This window comes from Pomacea canaliculata, linkage group LG5, assembly GCF_003073045.1.
Source record: "Pomacea canaliculata isolate SZHN2017 linkage group LG5, ASM307304v1, whole genome shotgun sequence".
NCBI classification, from domain to species: Eukaryota; Metazoa; Mollusca; class Gastropoda; order Architaenioglossa; family Ampullariidae; genus Pomacea; species Pomacea canaliculata.
Window position 1 is genome coordinate 33,299,594 of NC_037594.1, and position 16,990 is coordinate 33,316,583.

The 16,990-nt window shown below is 42.2% G+C and overlaps 1 protein-coding gene across 2 annotated transcripts in view; it reads left to right on the plus strand.

Annotated features, from left to right (window-relative positions):
* LOC112563702 (endothelin-converting enzyme 1-like) overlaps positions 1-16,990 on the plus strand; it is a 129,338-nt gene that overhangs the window by 8,727 nt on the left and 103,621 nt on the right. The window contains exon 1 of one of the 2 annotated variants that reach the window (XM_025237960.1): positions 5,503-6,271. The exons of the other annotated variant lie outside the window; for it this stretch is intronic. Coding sequence (XP_025093745.1) covers positions 6,225-6,271 — 47 coding nt within the window. The 5' untranslated portion in view covers positions 5,503-6,224. Of the gene's footprint in view, positions 1-5,502; positions 6,272-16,990 lie in introns of those variants that run through there. 2 annotated transcript variants of the gene reach the window in all.

Sequence of the window (16,990 nt, forward strand, 5' to 3'; positions counted from 1 at the left end):
GCAGGTCTTCCACGCCTACGTACCATCTCAGTCCAGCTTAATCAATAATCTTCTCAGATCTCACATTGTTCCGGAAGTGTCTTCTCCCTGCATGCAGATTGAGTGCCACTGAGTCTCGCTAAGTCTCCAGCAGCGTGATGGTTCTACTAGTCATGTTATCGCAGTGTTCGTGCTGCATCTTATTACGGACAAACCACTCTTCCAGAGACCAGGTGGCACTTAGCGAGACGCGGGAGACTTCTTGGAGGAGATGGCTGGATGAGGATGGCGACATCTTGTTATGGTCTGCGCAGTATTCTTGTAGCCAGAACTAGAGTTCGGTTTCATCGCTTTCATCTATCCCAGGTGTAAACATGGCAGGGGACCACCTGTGAGCAGTCTGATAGCAAAGCAAACTGGGACCCGCACTCCATGACTTACCGCACCTTGTAAGCTCCACGGACGAGTTCAAAGACAAGTATTAGACGTGTTTAAATGACATGTCACATACCAGCACTAGCAGATACCGATGAAAAAGACGTCTTTTGTTCAACAAATCTTTAGGCAAAATTTTCCGTCTCTTGCAGTCCGACTTCTTTTGACCTTAAGTCTCCGACTTTCCACAAGATCCACAAGGCAGAAAAGGAAAACCTCTAGCTTATCTGTAAGGTCTCCTGCTTGTCACCTCTTAAATTCGATTTAGTATAGCACATCAGCACATAATGTATCTATATACTCTTAACAACATATGATCTTTGCTATGTCTTCGTGATTAACTTCGATTTGAGACTTCCTCTAGATATTAAGTATAGTGAGTTATTATTATTATTGCTTTGCATCCGACCAACATCTACTTTGGAAGTGTCCAGAACTCCGGTGTAAATCTGTGACTCTAAATAGCTCGTTCCTTAATTGTCGGTTTTTTTTTTTTTTTAAGAGAGAGAGAACATGATGAAAAGACCTCTGTGCTGCTGAGTAACCAGGTAAAAACATTCCTGCTGTCCACGCCGCGTGGAAACCTGGCTGCCACTACGTCACGAGGGTCGCTGGCCTAAGACTTTGATCTCAGCGCTGTGCGAGCAGTTCTTGCCGAGACTTGTCGCCACATCTCCTCGTGTGCTGCTGCTCAGCAGCCGAGGCCTTGTCTTCGCTGATGAACGCTCGGCACGAGCGTGCGTGCTTTGATGTCTGCGGGCTCACGCTCCTGTCTGTCTGCTGTTAACCCAGGGGTTAAATATTAGTCGCCCGCCTGACGCCGAGGTAAGTCCCTGTCGCAGCAGGCGTTGCGACTATTTCTTGCTGTGGATGTTGGTATCAACACAGACGTGCCTAAGGATCTAACATGTCGTACTTTGTGTGGCAGAGTGGGCTCCCCTTGCAATCGCGTGAGGGCAAATGGCGTACAGAGTCACGTGGCACATTAAAAGCCCAGCGCTGCAAAATCTCTCTCATTACCTACACTCAAAAAGACGCATTTTAATTTTGATGATTTTTAGTTCTACATCCTAAAGGAAACTTCATGCATCATCATCACCTCGTAATATTTATCATCGCATGTTCTTAGCCTGCCAAGAAATTATTTCCAAACACACATGAGATAAAGCTTAGCTTAAAACATTAATGAATCTTGGTTAGGGGGACTGCAGCTTTAATAAACACACTATTTCTCTGTCGTTTTCTGCCACCATTTACTGGGGAGAAGAAATACCTCCAGGAGAATGCATACGCACAGCGGGCCACGCGAACACGCAAACAGCAATTCGTCAATGTCTGCGAAGAGCCTGCGCACAACATCTGCATTTGTCAGAAAAACTCTTCACGCCTTTCCTTTTTATGTTTCTTGTGTACCATCCGTTCATCCATCAGCTATAGTCAGTGTAGTTATTCCTAAATTAGCGCGCAACCGATACTCTCAAGATGTCTTTTGTGAGTTTCCGTTTTGGTAACTGTCAGCAGATTTATAACCTATAAACTTTGTTATGAATATTTCAATGATGTCATCTAGAAAACTAAAATTTGAACATTTTCAATAATCAGACTTCTTCGGAGTTCGAGGCTAGACATGAAAGGTCCCTATCTTCGATGCACGCCACTTCTAACCTCAGCATCTCCTGTGTCGTCTTGATGATTCGCTTTCTCGATGAATCTAAGCATCCGCAAACTCACGTAAAATATTTCAAACATGTGACCTGCATGCAAGCTACCCTCTTTGGCAAAGCTTTTCATGTCTGTTCTTCAACACTCTTAAACTCCTAGAAGAAACATCTTGACAGAAATCACTTATCATAACTGGGGTCGGCTCAAGGCTTCGGATGTTTGATTGTAAGCAAGCATGTACGCCGACAGATAAAATAAAGGGACAAACGATCAAAATAACCTCAACATCCAGAGACTACTTTGCTTGTTTTAGTCACTGGTGATCAACTACATTCTGCCCTCTCACTTTCTATCATATTTTGAAGGTAGCGTGGCCATCGCCGATACTGCCGTCTACAAACCGTTCAGTCTGCTGGAAGAAATTTGACGTTAAGAATGAGGCGCTATGGACCTGTTGCCATGGAGATAAGCGGAGACCGCAGAGCTACAAGTAGCATTACCCGCAAAATCTTTATATCAAGACAGGTTAACCTAGTGCTAAATAAGCACAGCTTCGACCTTAACGCAAAAATTGTCTTACACGTGTACTTAGGTGAAATGTTCGGAATGCTGTTTTCGACCCTGAAGACTTAATAAGCCCGAACATATACGAATACATATATAAGAGAATGTTAAGCAATTCCTAGAATGATGATGATGATGATGATGATGAGGAGAGGAGGAGGAGGACGATTCGTATACTTGAATTTAACTGCAGTTCACATGAGTGTGCCTTTATCATTGACTTCGATTTATTGTTGCTGTGTCATGCCAAAGGAGTCATGGAGAGTACTACTCTTCAAGCATTCTCTGGGTGTTGCAGCTGTCAGTTATTACTTTTTCATCATCAGTGTGCTGGATGCATGGATGCCTCATTTACCTTTTACCAGAGTATTAGACAGTTTGCAGTTCGCTGAATCTGAATAAGACGTTTATTCTGGTTTACTTGTATCTTTCTTCTACTACCTCAAACATTTATCACTCGATTGACAAGCAGGGGCTTGTAAATGTGTTCCCTTCCTTTTAATGAGAATTTATTACAAGGAACTGTGTACTTTGAGGCAGCTCTGCAGACATGAAGACACACATTGTCGATGATCATGCAATATGCGATCTTACCTACAGAGGATGTGTGAGACTCTGCGGACACTTTTCTGTATCGTCTTTCTGAATGCTTCGTAAAATTTGTGTCTGTGCGAGCGATTCGTGTTGCTCAATGTCGAAGAATGCTGGAAAAGCTTTGTATGTGTGTGTGTGCGTGCGTGTGTGCGTCATATACAACATAGAAATACGTTTTATAAATCAGATATTATTATTTTAATTGTTGCTGAAATATTAAAGCAATACAAAATAACATAAAAAAGAGTTCAGAATCGATTGCAACCGTCTCCAGTCACCATTACAGCTCAAAGTACCCACACATTTCCGACACCTCGTTCATTAAACCATTAAACCGTTTTTGTCTGTTTACGAGGGGACGTTGCTCGGCAGCTCTCACACTCGATGACCAGTGCGTAGAAGTGACGGCGGCCATTGCACTTGAAGCCCGTGCCACTCCAACGCAGTGGCAGTTGTGGGCGGGTCACCGGCGTGGTCCCAGTGGGGCTGCTTTAGTTCCAGCAACTACGGTGTATCTCAAAGGACTCTTGGCTTAGTGGTCGAAACTAGATTGGTTCTGACAGACCCTCAGCGCCTTCCGCTTCATTGCCGTCTTTAGGCATGCGCAGTGCGTACGCATGGGAGAACACTCATCACTGATGACGTTGCTGGATTAATGCAGCTAAAGGAATCAATGAAAACGACATCTCAAAGTTGCTGGATTTGACGAGAAGGAAGGTAGTGCTTATAAGTAAAGCTAAAGCGTTTTAAGTATACCATTCTGTGTCTCTTTTTGTTTTACAGGCCAGACAACAGCGTGGCATCATTAAAACTGATATTATAGCATCAAATAGGTACACTTCAGTCTCTTGATGTCTTGATGGATACTAACAGCTTTCAAAAGACACTCACAGCCTCACTAAAAATACACAATCTATTGACGCTACACTAGCGCGTTCACAACCTTATGCATGAAAACATCTTTCACGCAATGTAACACATTGTTGGTTTTAGTCACTTAGAACACGTGACCAAATTCCAACCCTGATCGTAGACTGGTTTCAAAGAATGAAACTTTATTTAATCAGAAGAGAAACAAGTAGAACACAAGAGAATAAAAGGTATCAGCATCCACACTGCAACCTGCTAGTTTCTAGCACTCAGATTTCACATATTCGATTTTTCTTTGAACTATGTTCCGCACCAGATTGAGGCTATAGGTAAAGCGCGTGCCCTAGAAACATAAACGGCAGGAACGGAGACCATGTTCACTCCACCACACTTCCTGTCACACGTACCGTCCGATTTTTGAGAGACTTGCCAACTGACAGACACTGCTCGACATGCGTACAGCTTTCGATTTTCTTTGCAAGGCGGGAAGGGCTGAGGTGAGTGGGTGAGCTGAAGGGGGGGGGGAGAGGAGGAAGCGAAAGAGGAAGAGAGAAGGGGAGGGATGCGGGGCTATAGAAGGAGTATGACGAACAAGAAGGACAGGGGCAAAACTCGTTCATATTATTGAGACTGGGCAGGGTGCGAAATGTGATTGGTGCTGCTGCATGTGGGAGGATGGAGGGATGTATGTGACGAGAAAGGGCACTGACCTAACAGAGGTTTTTTAAAAAAACTTTTTGGAGGCTGTAGACGAAGGAGCGTTGTAGCGAGCTTTACGCTGCCGCTGATAAACTGAGAGAATTGTTTTGCTTGATATTTTGTTAAGCGTGTTTTCAAATCATATGCCATCATGTTATTCCCAACCACGCTTTTAGGTTCACTCTGTAAGGCAAGCAATCCTGTCATGATGTGACTGATGTGACAATAATCAAATTTCCGAGAACCGGCGAAAAAAGTCACAGAGAGATTTTTTGTTTGTTTGTTTTGATTTTATTGCTATTTTCGGTGGAACACACCCCATGCTCATTAATAAACACGCATTGCACGCGCAAGACATTTTTAACCTCTTCCAAATCACTTCCATTACAACATTCACTCTTCAGCATCGATCATAAACATTTGTTAGGTCACCTGACCTTGTCAGTGCCTTTATAGTGACATTGCTACCGTCGTGTTAATGGCATTCGCTTAAATCTGACTGGAGTAACATTATAAACATGTTAGAAGAACGCGTAAATTTTTAAGACTGAAAAATAAAACGTCTGGCATAAGAAACATTTTGCCATTACGGGATCAATTTACTCTACGTTGAAAATGACCACTCCTTGGTGCGAGGCAACAATTTGTGGCCAGGGATCTCCCATCATAGCGTCACTTCTTGGCAGCTGTGTGGCTGCGAGCTCATGCTGCCTGTACTGCTGTGTCTGGAAGTGCTGCCGAGAGGCGTCTGAGCGAGTGGCGGGGAGCATGCAACAATGTGACCGCGCGTCTTGCACTTTTTTATCTGGCCTCCCTGCGTCCACTCACCATGCTCTCTCGCTTACCTCCCTTTCCTCCCTCCTCCCCTCTAACCCTATAGCTGCGTCCTTCCGGGATGGAGAGCGCCATTTTTGACCGGGCCACGCCACCATCGAGTTCTCCGCTGTGCAGCCATCGCTGGCCTAAACGTCGTCTTGGCTTTTTCGCGTTCAGTGTCGAGGTCGAGAATGTGAACATATTGATCTCTTTGAGGAATTATCGTGGGGTGGGAAAAGGGTGTCACTTTATCCATTGTACTGTTCTTTGAAACTGTTGCCGCGAAGAGAGGTGATGCCCGCCAACATCATTAAAACAAAATGGAATCGAGACTTTATCTCGCCAGTCTAGCGTGACTACTGGTCTCAATTTAAATGATAAGATTCACATCAGAACGGAGTTTTGGAAACAATTTAGGACTAAATAATTGTACAATTGCAGACGAATAGGGTCAAGCTTGTGGGGGGGTAGCCAAGCCAAGCGGGATAGAACTTTGTTTAAGAGTTTTCAAAAAGTATTTGTTATAGCATTTCCAACTCATGCTGGGACACAGACCATTTATTAACTGACTACTCGTCGAAGGAACTGTGGATTACTACTGAAAAATGGAAATAGCAGACGACACCAGTGATCTGGACGCCGACGGTGAGGAGTAAGTGCCTGTTTTTCATTTCAACCTTGTATTCCTCTTGCCTTTTTAATTTTTTTTCATCACTGTTTATTACTCATCTTATATATCACATCAATGTCACAACATGCTAATTTTGCGTGTGTCTATTATGACACGCAGGTACACACTTTTCTTATTTATATATTATTTATCTCTTAATACAAATATTAGAACACTAACGAAATGTTTTCTAGAAAAAAAGAATTGCCAAGTAGGCCACTCAACCCACGTGACCAAGTAAGAGAGTCGCCTGGTTCACGCTCTCGGAGACAGCACAGATCGCTTGTGTTTGCCTCCCCTGAAAGTTATCGGCACTAGTCAAGGAGTTTGCGCCTGCTGCGTGGCAGGCAGGGGCATGGAGGGGCATGGAGGGCCGCCGGTTTCATTGATCACCTTACGTCCCGAGATTGACTGGTGATTCATTTTGTTTCCAGGTCTTCCCCCCACCTCTTCCCCCTCTGCCCATTGCTTGTGCAGCCAAGTATGAGGCAGATAGTTGACAGAAACTTTTGCTCTCGCCATCTTCCTTTCCCGTCTGAGAGTAATAAGTTCTTTAAGTTCTGTTAATTGGCCCTCTGTTTTCAAAACGCAACAAAATCACGAATTTAGAAAAACAAAATTAGAAACGTATGACAACCTTCTTGTCTATTTCTCTTCCTTAATCTATCAATCTCACATTAACACGAAGCATATAGGACATCAGAATATCAGATAGAATTGCATGTTTATATTTTTGAGCACCAGCAATAAGTATAAACATGGAAACCTACCACCCAACGATGAATCCTACGATATTTTTAAGTTTATTGATAAGCATTGCATTGTTTTCGCGTGCTTGCCCATAGCAATACATCGTATGAATTTACAAAGTCAACGGGAGGAGGTTTCGAAGCCTGGGGAGGGAGTTTCCCACCCAGCAAGAGTCCAGCAGAAACAGAGACCTGTTTATTAGGGTAGGTGACATGCCTTAGATTGAGAGATTCGGAATCCGATTTTCCCATGCCCTGCCATAGATACGGTAAGCCACTTCTATTCACTTCCATTGCGGTTATCAGGAGGTTGGACTCTTTCCACAAAGTAAACGAAGTCACAAGCACGTCCTCTTCTAATTTTCTTTTTCTGCTTCACATTCTGGTTTCGTCTGTTGCACTGAGCACAGTGTTGTCAACTGGTAATGAGCAAACTGAATTGGCACATTCTGGTTTCCTTCTAATGAATAGGCAGGACTGTACTTTTGTGTGTCTCGATTTTGAGGAGGCAGGACCCCGTATTCTGCAAGAGAGCACTTACAGGATTGTGTTAGAGGCAAGTGGCATGGCCTTGTCTCCTCCCATCCCTCTCTCTTCTCTGGGCTGACGTCTCGTCCTCATTCTCTTCCTCCTAATCTACTGGCCTCCTACTCTCTTTCGTGGTGGCATCAGTCGCTTGCCGGTATTTACCGCTCTACCATTGGAATCTTGAAAATGATGAACGGAATGCTCAGAATGTGCACAATGCATTAGACCATGACTTGATGACTCTAGAACAAAAGTCTAGATAGCATCTGCAACGGTACCCGCAGACGTCCGTTCAGCTGAAAGTGTTGTAGTTTTCCAGATCGTCTCTGAACATAATCTGCTGAAAGATAGATTACTTTTTTATTATCTGTTTCCTTTTTCTAACTATAGTCTTCTATCAAAAACAACGCACATGTTTCCTTTTTAATGTAATTATATTTAGAAACAAGCAAAACCATTTTTGTGGCTCTTATTTGTTCCTCTCCCACCCTAGGGGGCGGTTTGGTGGCGCAACGGTTAGCGCCTGCCACCAGTACAGTGAGGACTGGCTGTCCTGGGTTCAGCTCTCGTCTCGGGCACTCTGTTCTTTCTGTGCATGTGGCATCTGTTTACAGGGCTGGCTGCCTTGCTGTGATATAGCTTAGTTGCTGGCACGGCGTAAAACACCAACTCCACCCTCCACTCCCAACCTCCACTCCCACCCTAGGGCGGTCCGGTGGAGCAACGGTTAGCGCCTTCTCCAATACAATGAAGGTTGGCTGTCGTGGGATCAGTTCTTGTCTTAGGCATGCTGGTATTTTTTCTGTGCATGTGGAATCTGTTTACAGGGTTATCTGCCTTACCGTGATTTAGCGTTAGCTGCTGGGTCGGCGTAAAAAATCAATTCCCCACTTCCATCCTAGCTATATTTAGAACACAACTTCTTTAGGTACAAGGATATCCTGTCAGTCGTTAAGTTTTAAGCTTGATATAGCCATGCACTATATACTGCACTATAGTCACTGCTGCTTGTCCACACTGAGCAATTGAAATTATGCCCGACACTAGCCAATGTCTATTGTGTGTTGGAGGATGAGTGAAGGGGCGCGTGGGTCTGTGTGCACGTGTGCGCATTACCGTAGTACCTATACAGACCTTCACCGCTTTTTATTTCGTGATTTAAACTTACCAGGAGTGACTGGTTCGCATAGTTTGCTCAAAATATATCTTTTAATATTTACTTTACCGGTGGCTTTAAATCACAAACACCCTCAACATAGAAGAGCAGCTTCGACATCAAACAGAAGTGGAGTGGGGAGCGAGAAGCTTTTCGGCCGGAGTGGCGTAGCCGCCATTTTACATCCTATACAGCTGAAACAGTCGGCGTCCTTTGATTTGTCCTTTGATCTGGTCCGCGGTCGAATGCACTGAGTGCCGACAGGCTGTCAAGCAAAGAGGCGCCAGCTAACCAACGCCTAGAGTTATTTTTATTTTTGAAATTATAAACAGCGGTTGAAAAAACTAACAAATAGCTAATAGCGATGCAGAAAAATCCGAGAAGGGTGGTAACAATTTGGGTACTTAGGTATCATAGAAATTAGACTTTAAGATAAAGAGGTGACATCCTTTGTAAACGAACTTTCACGGTGTTTCACAAACCATCAAGTAATCTCTATGACCACACTTACGCAAGGCTCAGCGGCAAAGTAACTTATAAATGTGTTCTGATTTTATCTCCAGTCGCAATCTTGTTATGGACTTACATGATTTGATCTTGTGCCCCAAGTAACTTTCCGTCTGCTTAGCAGTACAGTCAGGTAGTCAAAATCTAATCAACCCTTTCTTCCGTTTTACACGTAAAGCAGCATGGAATATCCGTAACAATTTCCCACAATTCTACAAGTACAGTACTAAGTCCATTTATCGCAATGTCTTCAATCTGCATGAAACGAAATGATGCAGTACATTAACACGCTACTTCTAGTGTTCGCGAATATTAAACATACAACTAAAAGTCTGCTGTCTTCAATATATGCGAACATTTTTAAAGAACCTAAATTAAACATTAATAGACACGTAAGTTACCAAAAGAAATTCATTTGGTCTGACCCGAAAATATCAGATTTAAACAGAAGTCCCTAAAAGGCGACGAAAACAACAAGCAGACTTGAAAGTACGAAAAAAAAAAACATCAGCAAACAGATTGGACAGAAAAACAAACACACGAAATATACAAGCAGAGAGGACAGTAGTTTCCCACTTTACGGACTTTTCACTTTGATTATTTAATCAGAATAACAATTTATTGGAAAATTATTTTTATCGAGCGTTGTATCCACAAGTAAATTATCTTACGCAATACAAGAGTTGTTTTTTAGGTTTACGAAAGATAATCAGAAAAAGAAGCTATTAGGTATTTTGTCAAAGAAATCTCTGAAACTGTTGGAATACTGCCAATAACGAATGTCTGCCTCTTTACAGGCCGAAAATTGCCATGAAATCGTTTTTGCTGAATTTGAAGACGTAATCGCTTTGCGGAAGTGTTTGGCTCGCTAATGGAAGATTTGAACAGTATCTCAGCATTAGGCGACGCCCCCCCCCCCCAATACTTTGCAAATTTGTTAGAGGAAAACTCCCCCGCAGGGCTTCTAGGCGAGACTGCCAGCAATCAAGAAGGACGATGAAAAAAAGAGGATAAGTAAGAGCTCTCGATTTTCAGATTCCTTCTGTTTGCTGCAAACTCCCGATAACAGCAACCAAACTTTTCATCTACTCCTCAGTTTGGAGAACTTTGGAGCAGAATAAAGTGCCCACACATGCAATGAATGCAGATTCAGCTAGTTCCTTTTGCCACATTCGGAACTCTGGCAAGAGTGACACCCGTCTAGTGTGTGTCCAACACAAACATGTCCATCTTCTTCTGAGAAACTCCGTGTCCATGGCCTCATCTATAGGTAGCGTGTTGCAAGAGATATGAACCCAATGTCTTTTCTCTTGAAGATTATCCCTCTTTCCTTCCTCCTGAAGCTTCTGGACCTTCAAAGTGGTGATTACGTGACGGGATGCATAGGCCAGCACTTAGCTAGAATATGTTTTGGCGAAATCGAATATTTTTTCCCATTGACGTTTCTCTTCTAGGAACCAGGGCTCCTGCAGACTGTCTCGTGGTGTCTTCATGCGAGGCTCAATCGCTGTTGGCGTCGCTTTCACACATGGGTTAGAGAACAGACTGCTATAAAGTACGGATGAATGTCTTGCGTCTAGTCTATCGGAGCTCTCTTCCTGGTCGTCTCTCGCCTCTTTTTTGTACCACTCCTTCTCCATCTTCTCCTCTCCTTCCGTGCCTGCCAGACACTTGGAGGATATTGTTATTATTATGCCGCTTGAGTGATATTTTTGCTTGTCGTTGTCTGCGAATGTCTCACAAAATCAGAATTTATATATGCTCAGGAAGTGTACCGTAATTGTTGCCTTGCAGCTTTATTTTTTTTTCAAAGGTTTGCTGGACTTTAAACTTAAAGGGATGTCTAATTGTAAGTTGTAAGCTTCTTTCTTTTTTGTCCACACCTCAGTCATGCCTTTCTTTCGTACCTCTTGCCGTTCTCTTTCTCTTCTTGTGGTACACTTAGCTCAAGGTCCTATAGCGATATATCTGCGACTTAGAGTTTTGTTTGCCCAGTCTTGCGATTGTATCACAAAACTTTAGTGTCAGCATGGTCTTTGGAAACCATAGGCTCGTCATTAAAAATGGAGCGATTCTCGTCTTATATAACGAAGAAGAAAGAAGAGATAACGAAAGGGCAAAGAAAGAAATGAAGAAAAGATAGGAAACTTCAAGAGAACACGAGATACTAAATAGTACAGCTCGAAACGCCCTACCTGATATAAAAGTGAAATCTGACCAGAGTTTTTTTTAAGAATTCTAGACAGGAATGATAATGTACATAAGCAGGACTAAACAAATAGCTAGAAGGGGAGAAGAATACACAGAAAAGATGTTACAATATTTTCAGTGCTTACACTGACTAAAAAAAAAAGGTTAGCTCGCGGCCTGGTATGTGTGAGAATGCTTGCAGGCATTTGGCACACCTTTTACAGATGCTTACAGTCTGCAAACAGACAAACACATCTAAATATATCTAAATGGCTTTCCCGCTTCCTTTTTCTTTACGAGGACGAAGGTCTTAACGAGATAATCCCCAGATCGTTTGGGCGTTTGGAAATAAGGTGCAGAAGATGGCTTTTTTTACCCTTGCTGGTGGTCAACATTCTATGGAGTTATGTACCTCTTTTAATGGGTGATGGAGAAAGTTTTGCTGTGCCAAAAAAATATCGAACCTGCGCGTCTTCACTTTTCCTTTAACCATTTGGCTTGCCATTTCCCCTGTCGCAGACATAGCCACGATACTCTTATGATTTCATATTTTACACTTTAAAATAAATCACATACATCCTTTTTTTAAACTAACGTGTGATTTTTAATTGATTTTCAAGAGCAACTTTTACAATATTTACAAGACAATACTGCTTCCACTACTGCTACCATGGTTATAATGGCTACAGACAATACAAGTAAACAGGTACCCATTTGCAGCTGACCTCTGCAAAGATAGGTTTTCTCACAAAAGTATAAGCTGAAAATACATTTCTTTAATAGACTCGCATCCACCAGTGTCTACTGGCTTGGATCAAGTAAGCTTTATGTTCGATTTGTGGTGTACGGGAAAGCTAAAGTGCGCGGCCATAAAATGAAAGAGAAACAGTCATCGCCTTTTTACGGTCGTTGCCGAAACAGTTTAAACTGACAGTTGGTTCATTACGCACAGCTTCGGCAGCTACCCACTGAACAGATCCCTCCTTTCCGGTTCTGTTTGGTTTCAGAGCAAAGAACAGTTTTATGTAATGTATTGTGTCAGGCCAAATGGCGTCTGCACTCCATTTTCTCTCTTCGCACCGTCTCTCTGGACCGCAATAGGCTCCCCTTGAGAGCCGGAAGTCTACTCCGTTCTCTCATCCGTCGCTGCTTGGGGACACAGACCCATTGTTTGGGATGTTTTCAGTCTGAAGGCGCTGAGACATGGTTTTTATGCTTCACCCTATTTGCGTTCACGGGCAGGACCTGACAGTTAAGGATTTAGTCTCGCGCTCAAATCACTCCGCCGTCGGGAATAGCAAGGTTTACCAGACGGACGCAAACGCATTTTTACTTGGCAAACCCTTCTTCCGGAACTTCAGTATCATCCCAGAAAGCTACATGAGGTTAATTCTGTGGGTATTGTAAAACACCGTCTTCAGTAAAAAAACATTCTCACCAATCTAATGTGTAAGAAACACCAAACATCCAAAGAAGATTTTAAAAGATAAATACAGTGATTAGAGTGCATAACTTTTCAGGCTGATAATTTGTTGCATTAAGTATGAAGGAGATGAAGTCTTAGCCCAGACTGAAGCCAGTAAGGCCCTTGGGCAGAAAAAAACTATTTGTAGTTTCTTTTCATATACAAAGTATCTATACAATATTACTACAGATATACAGTTCTTCTACAGTTTTAAACCTTTTGTTGTCCAATAGTATTTTCGTGTAAATGACACGTAAAGTTTTGCAGGAAAACTCACGCCTACTGGCGAATCAACACAATGAAGACATCTGACCGATAATCTGTTTCTGTAACGATAAAGACATTTCTTATAGTTGTGCAGGTTACGAAGGGAAAAACATTGAAAAATGCAGATATAAACTAATTATACCATATTTGCATATGTGATACAGATAAGCGATACTATGGTCTACAGTTGTTTTTTTTTTTGAAAATTTAACGGGTGTTATTTTTTAAATGACTGGGTAAAGCTAAATGGACAATAAGATGCTGTTTTCCAACATCAGAGTGAATATCCTTTACCTCTTCTGTTTACGAGACAAACGCCTATCATTATCACCATACTCAAAAAGACATCATCAACACTCAAATCAAGATTATAGAGGAGTATAATTAAAGTAATTAGCGTATAGTATATAAGCGTGACGTCAAGGTTTTGACCTACCTTTGCCTAAGATAATATCTGTAGGTGAAAATCTTGAGAACAAAATGGAGGTATTCATATAGAGTTTGAATATTAAACTAATTTCTATCTCATCATTAAAAATAATATGTCCCACTAGGCCAGCGGTTCTCAACCTGTGGGGCGCGGGGGCGCGAAGTGCTTACAAGGGGGGCGCGAAAGTGGTCATTTTTTAAAGTTTCTTATACCTGTATTAGTGAAATTAGCTTACATTGCTGGCTAAGGGGGCGCGCGTTGACGTACCTTTGTTCGTCAGGGGGGCGTCACAAGTAAAAGGTTGAGAACCGCTGCACTAGGCATTTGTCTCATCAGGAAATGCCCTCGTTTTCAATATTTAATTTAGATTTCACATGGCAACCTCTTAAGAAGAGCCCTCGGTGCTTAAGAGACAAAAGGATGTGAAGAAATCTTAGCAGACAACATTTATTTTTTTAGAAGTCATAGCTGCATGGAAGAAGACTGTGGCCATTATTATTATTTTTTTTTTTTGCGTTACATCTAAAAAAATTGATTGTGGGGAGTTACACATTTTTTAGCTCTACATTGTTGTCCAAAGACATTCAATGAGGGTGCGCGCTTGTGTGTGTGTGTGTGTGTTTTAAAAGAAAATGTGTGAAGGAGAAATATCACCTTTCAGATTTTGTGCTTTTTGTTGGCTTGTTATACGTTATTATTATATCGTGGCCACAAGAGTAAGTTGAAGGTTTATATCTGTAGTATTATCTTTGTCTAGAACAAAGTATGCATTATATTCATTCGTTTCAGAGATATGACGAATGCTAAACATTTTATTCCGTGATTTGCAGGGACGCTATGACTGTGCTATATTAGTCCACTTAAAACTTGTTCTGCAGAATTTGGAGATAAGATAATATGTTTTGCAAACTCAAAATACCAGATGTTTTGTGCCACCATTTTTCACAAAAAACCCTGGAATATCGCGAGTTCTTTGTCCAAGTTCAGCCAATCGATAGCATTATTCAGAAGCTTTTGCGGTCATTACTGACACCCACTAACAAAAGGCAGAGCTGAATAATCGAAGGTAGGGAGGGAGCTGGGAGGATGAGAAGAACGTAATGAGGTCGAACGGAAGGGGGTCATGAGACGGACGACGGTTACTGAACAGACGTGGGTCGCTCATGACAGGCGACGGCAACATTCGGCCGCACAGAGGTGATGCACCCCACGTTTAAAGGAGCGGCGACACGATCGCGGATGAATATTCATGGAGCAGAATGCTTAGCCTTCTGCGTCACGTGTTAGCGAGGGACCGAAAGGAAACAGGAATCACGTTGGGTCACTACTGTTGAAGATCACTGACCCACCAGATCACTACTGGCGCCAGCGGGTTGCATGAAATATGCCGCTCAGTAATGCAGACCTTCGCTAATATCGCTTTGTTGCCGACCAAAATAAATCTGGTTCGAGAGCTTGTATAAACTTCCCCTTTAAGTGGCTTCGTCAATGCTGGATTCGCTTGCAATGTCATCGGTCAGAAACGCAAATAGTTATTAATAACTCTCCTTTAATGTCCTTTAAAAAGACCCTTTTCTTTCTGAGACTTGCATATCTAAAGCAAAACAAAATGATCACTTTAAGCTAATAAAAACATTAAATAGACTTATTTTCTCTATTTTGTCTCGCCAGCACCCAATCCATCCAAATATACATGCAGTGAATAAGTGCGACACATTGTCCTATAGATTTTTTATTAATGTGTGCGTGTATTTTTATGTATGTGCATTTATCAAAAATATGAAAATGAAAGATATACTTCTACTATAATCAGCACAAATATACAAACTATAATACAGAGAGAAATAAATTTTTTGAAACTATGCACACCGGTATCACCTTTAGTACTACCCCTACTAATGTCTCCAGCAAACCTCCTTACTATCAGGGGCAAGATAAAATATTTTGGCTACTTGCATCATCTCCTGAACACCCAGGCAGATCACAGTCTGTAAGATGACATATTCTTCTAGCATCATCAGACGCATAGAACTCGGGCTTCATGCAGAGTCGTGGGTATCAAGAAACATGGCATTTTTGTTCATTCATTCATTTCTTCCTTCTTAATCTTTGGGGTTTTCCCCTCAGTTTTAGCAAAACGTTGCGAGATCCTGCATGACTTTAGCATTCGATGAATGCAAAACGAAAACTAATATCCTGGTCCACGTGCTCAACGTCTCAAAAATGCATTGAAAGCTAAGCTCGAAATCTGATCTTAACCATCTCGTGGATTGAGCAAACCGTGTCAGACATGCGAATAGCTCAGGACGCCGTCGGCCTTCCTGTCATTGTGTTCGAATCTTCGGCGTTCACCAGGTTCATGTTTCCTGTTTGTTTAATGCACTTTTGACATTTAAGCAAGTATAAAGGTCCTCCAGCTGCACCAAACGAAGTTTGGAATGTTTGTGTTAAAAGAGAACCAGGGAAATACATGAAAGTTTATATGAAGTGATCCAGAGGTACGTTTGTACAGGACAGGAGCTAAGGGAAAGTTTGTGCAGGAAGGGAACAAGAAAAAAACCCCATTATTTATGAAAGAAGACAGAAAACTAAGTTGAAAAGTGAATGCTGAAAAATTTGTATAGTAAAAGAATCAGGCATATGTCTTTACATATACTAGAATTGATTCAGGAGAACGTTTGTAAAGAGAGCTGCGCGGAGGGGAAAAGTTTTACAGAACTTAAGCCAGGGGATGGTTATTCGACACCCAAGGTCAGGTCCCCATGGAAATCAGTGAAGCAAGGAGAGCGCGATGACGCAGCGTGTGGCCCTTCACCCATGAACCGCCATAAATATTGCTAAAACCTAAACAGTCACCAAAGGGGATGGACCTGTGGGCGCAATCTAAACATCTAGCCTTGTGTCTGACCTTCGGCCATCAAAGGCAAAGTGCCGACGATAGCTCTATAATTACGATCCATCGATTGGATAGCGAGCGGCTGGGCTGGGGCAAACTCGGGAGTGTTCATTGGAAGTAGGGGGTAGGTTTGATCTGTTAGGTGCCTTTAAGAGAAATGGTAGGGTGGGACCTAATGAAAACCTTGAACTCTACCCGTCTACCATAGATTCCGATCTCTGAGACAGTTTGAAACTTGAGATTAGTCAGTCGAATCAGCTATGAGAAGTAAGTTCGGCTCGACCTAAGCGCACTATCAACTTCTCACAGACACTTTCATGTTTTCCCATGGTACAACAACAAAAAATAAAAAGTTTATCTTTACCAGACCCTTTCTGGCTTTAAACAAATAACTTCTTTCAAAATTTTCATTTAACTCTCAAAAAGGACATGAAAACATGATATGCGTAAACCTTTAATAGAAAGCCTTTTAACTGAATTGCTGCATATCCAAAAGAACTCAAAAACAAAGTC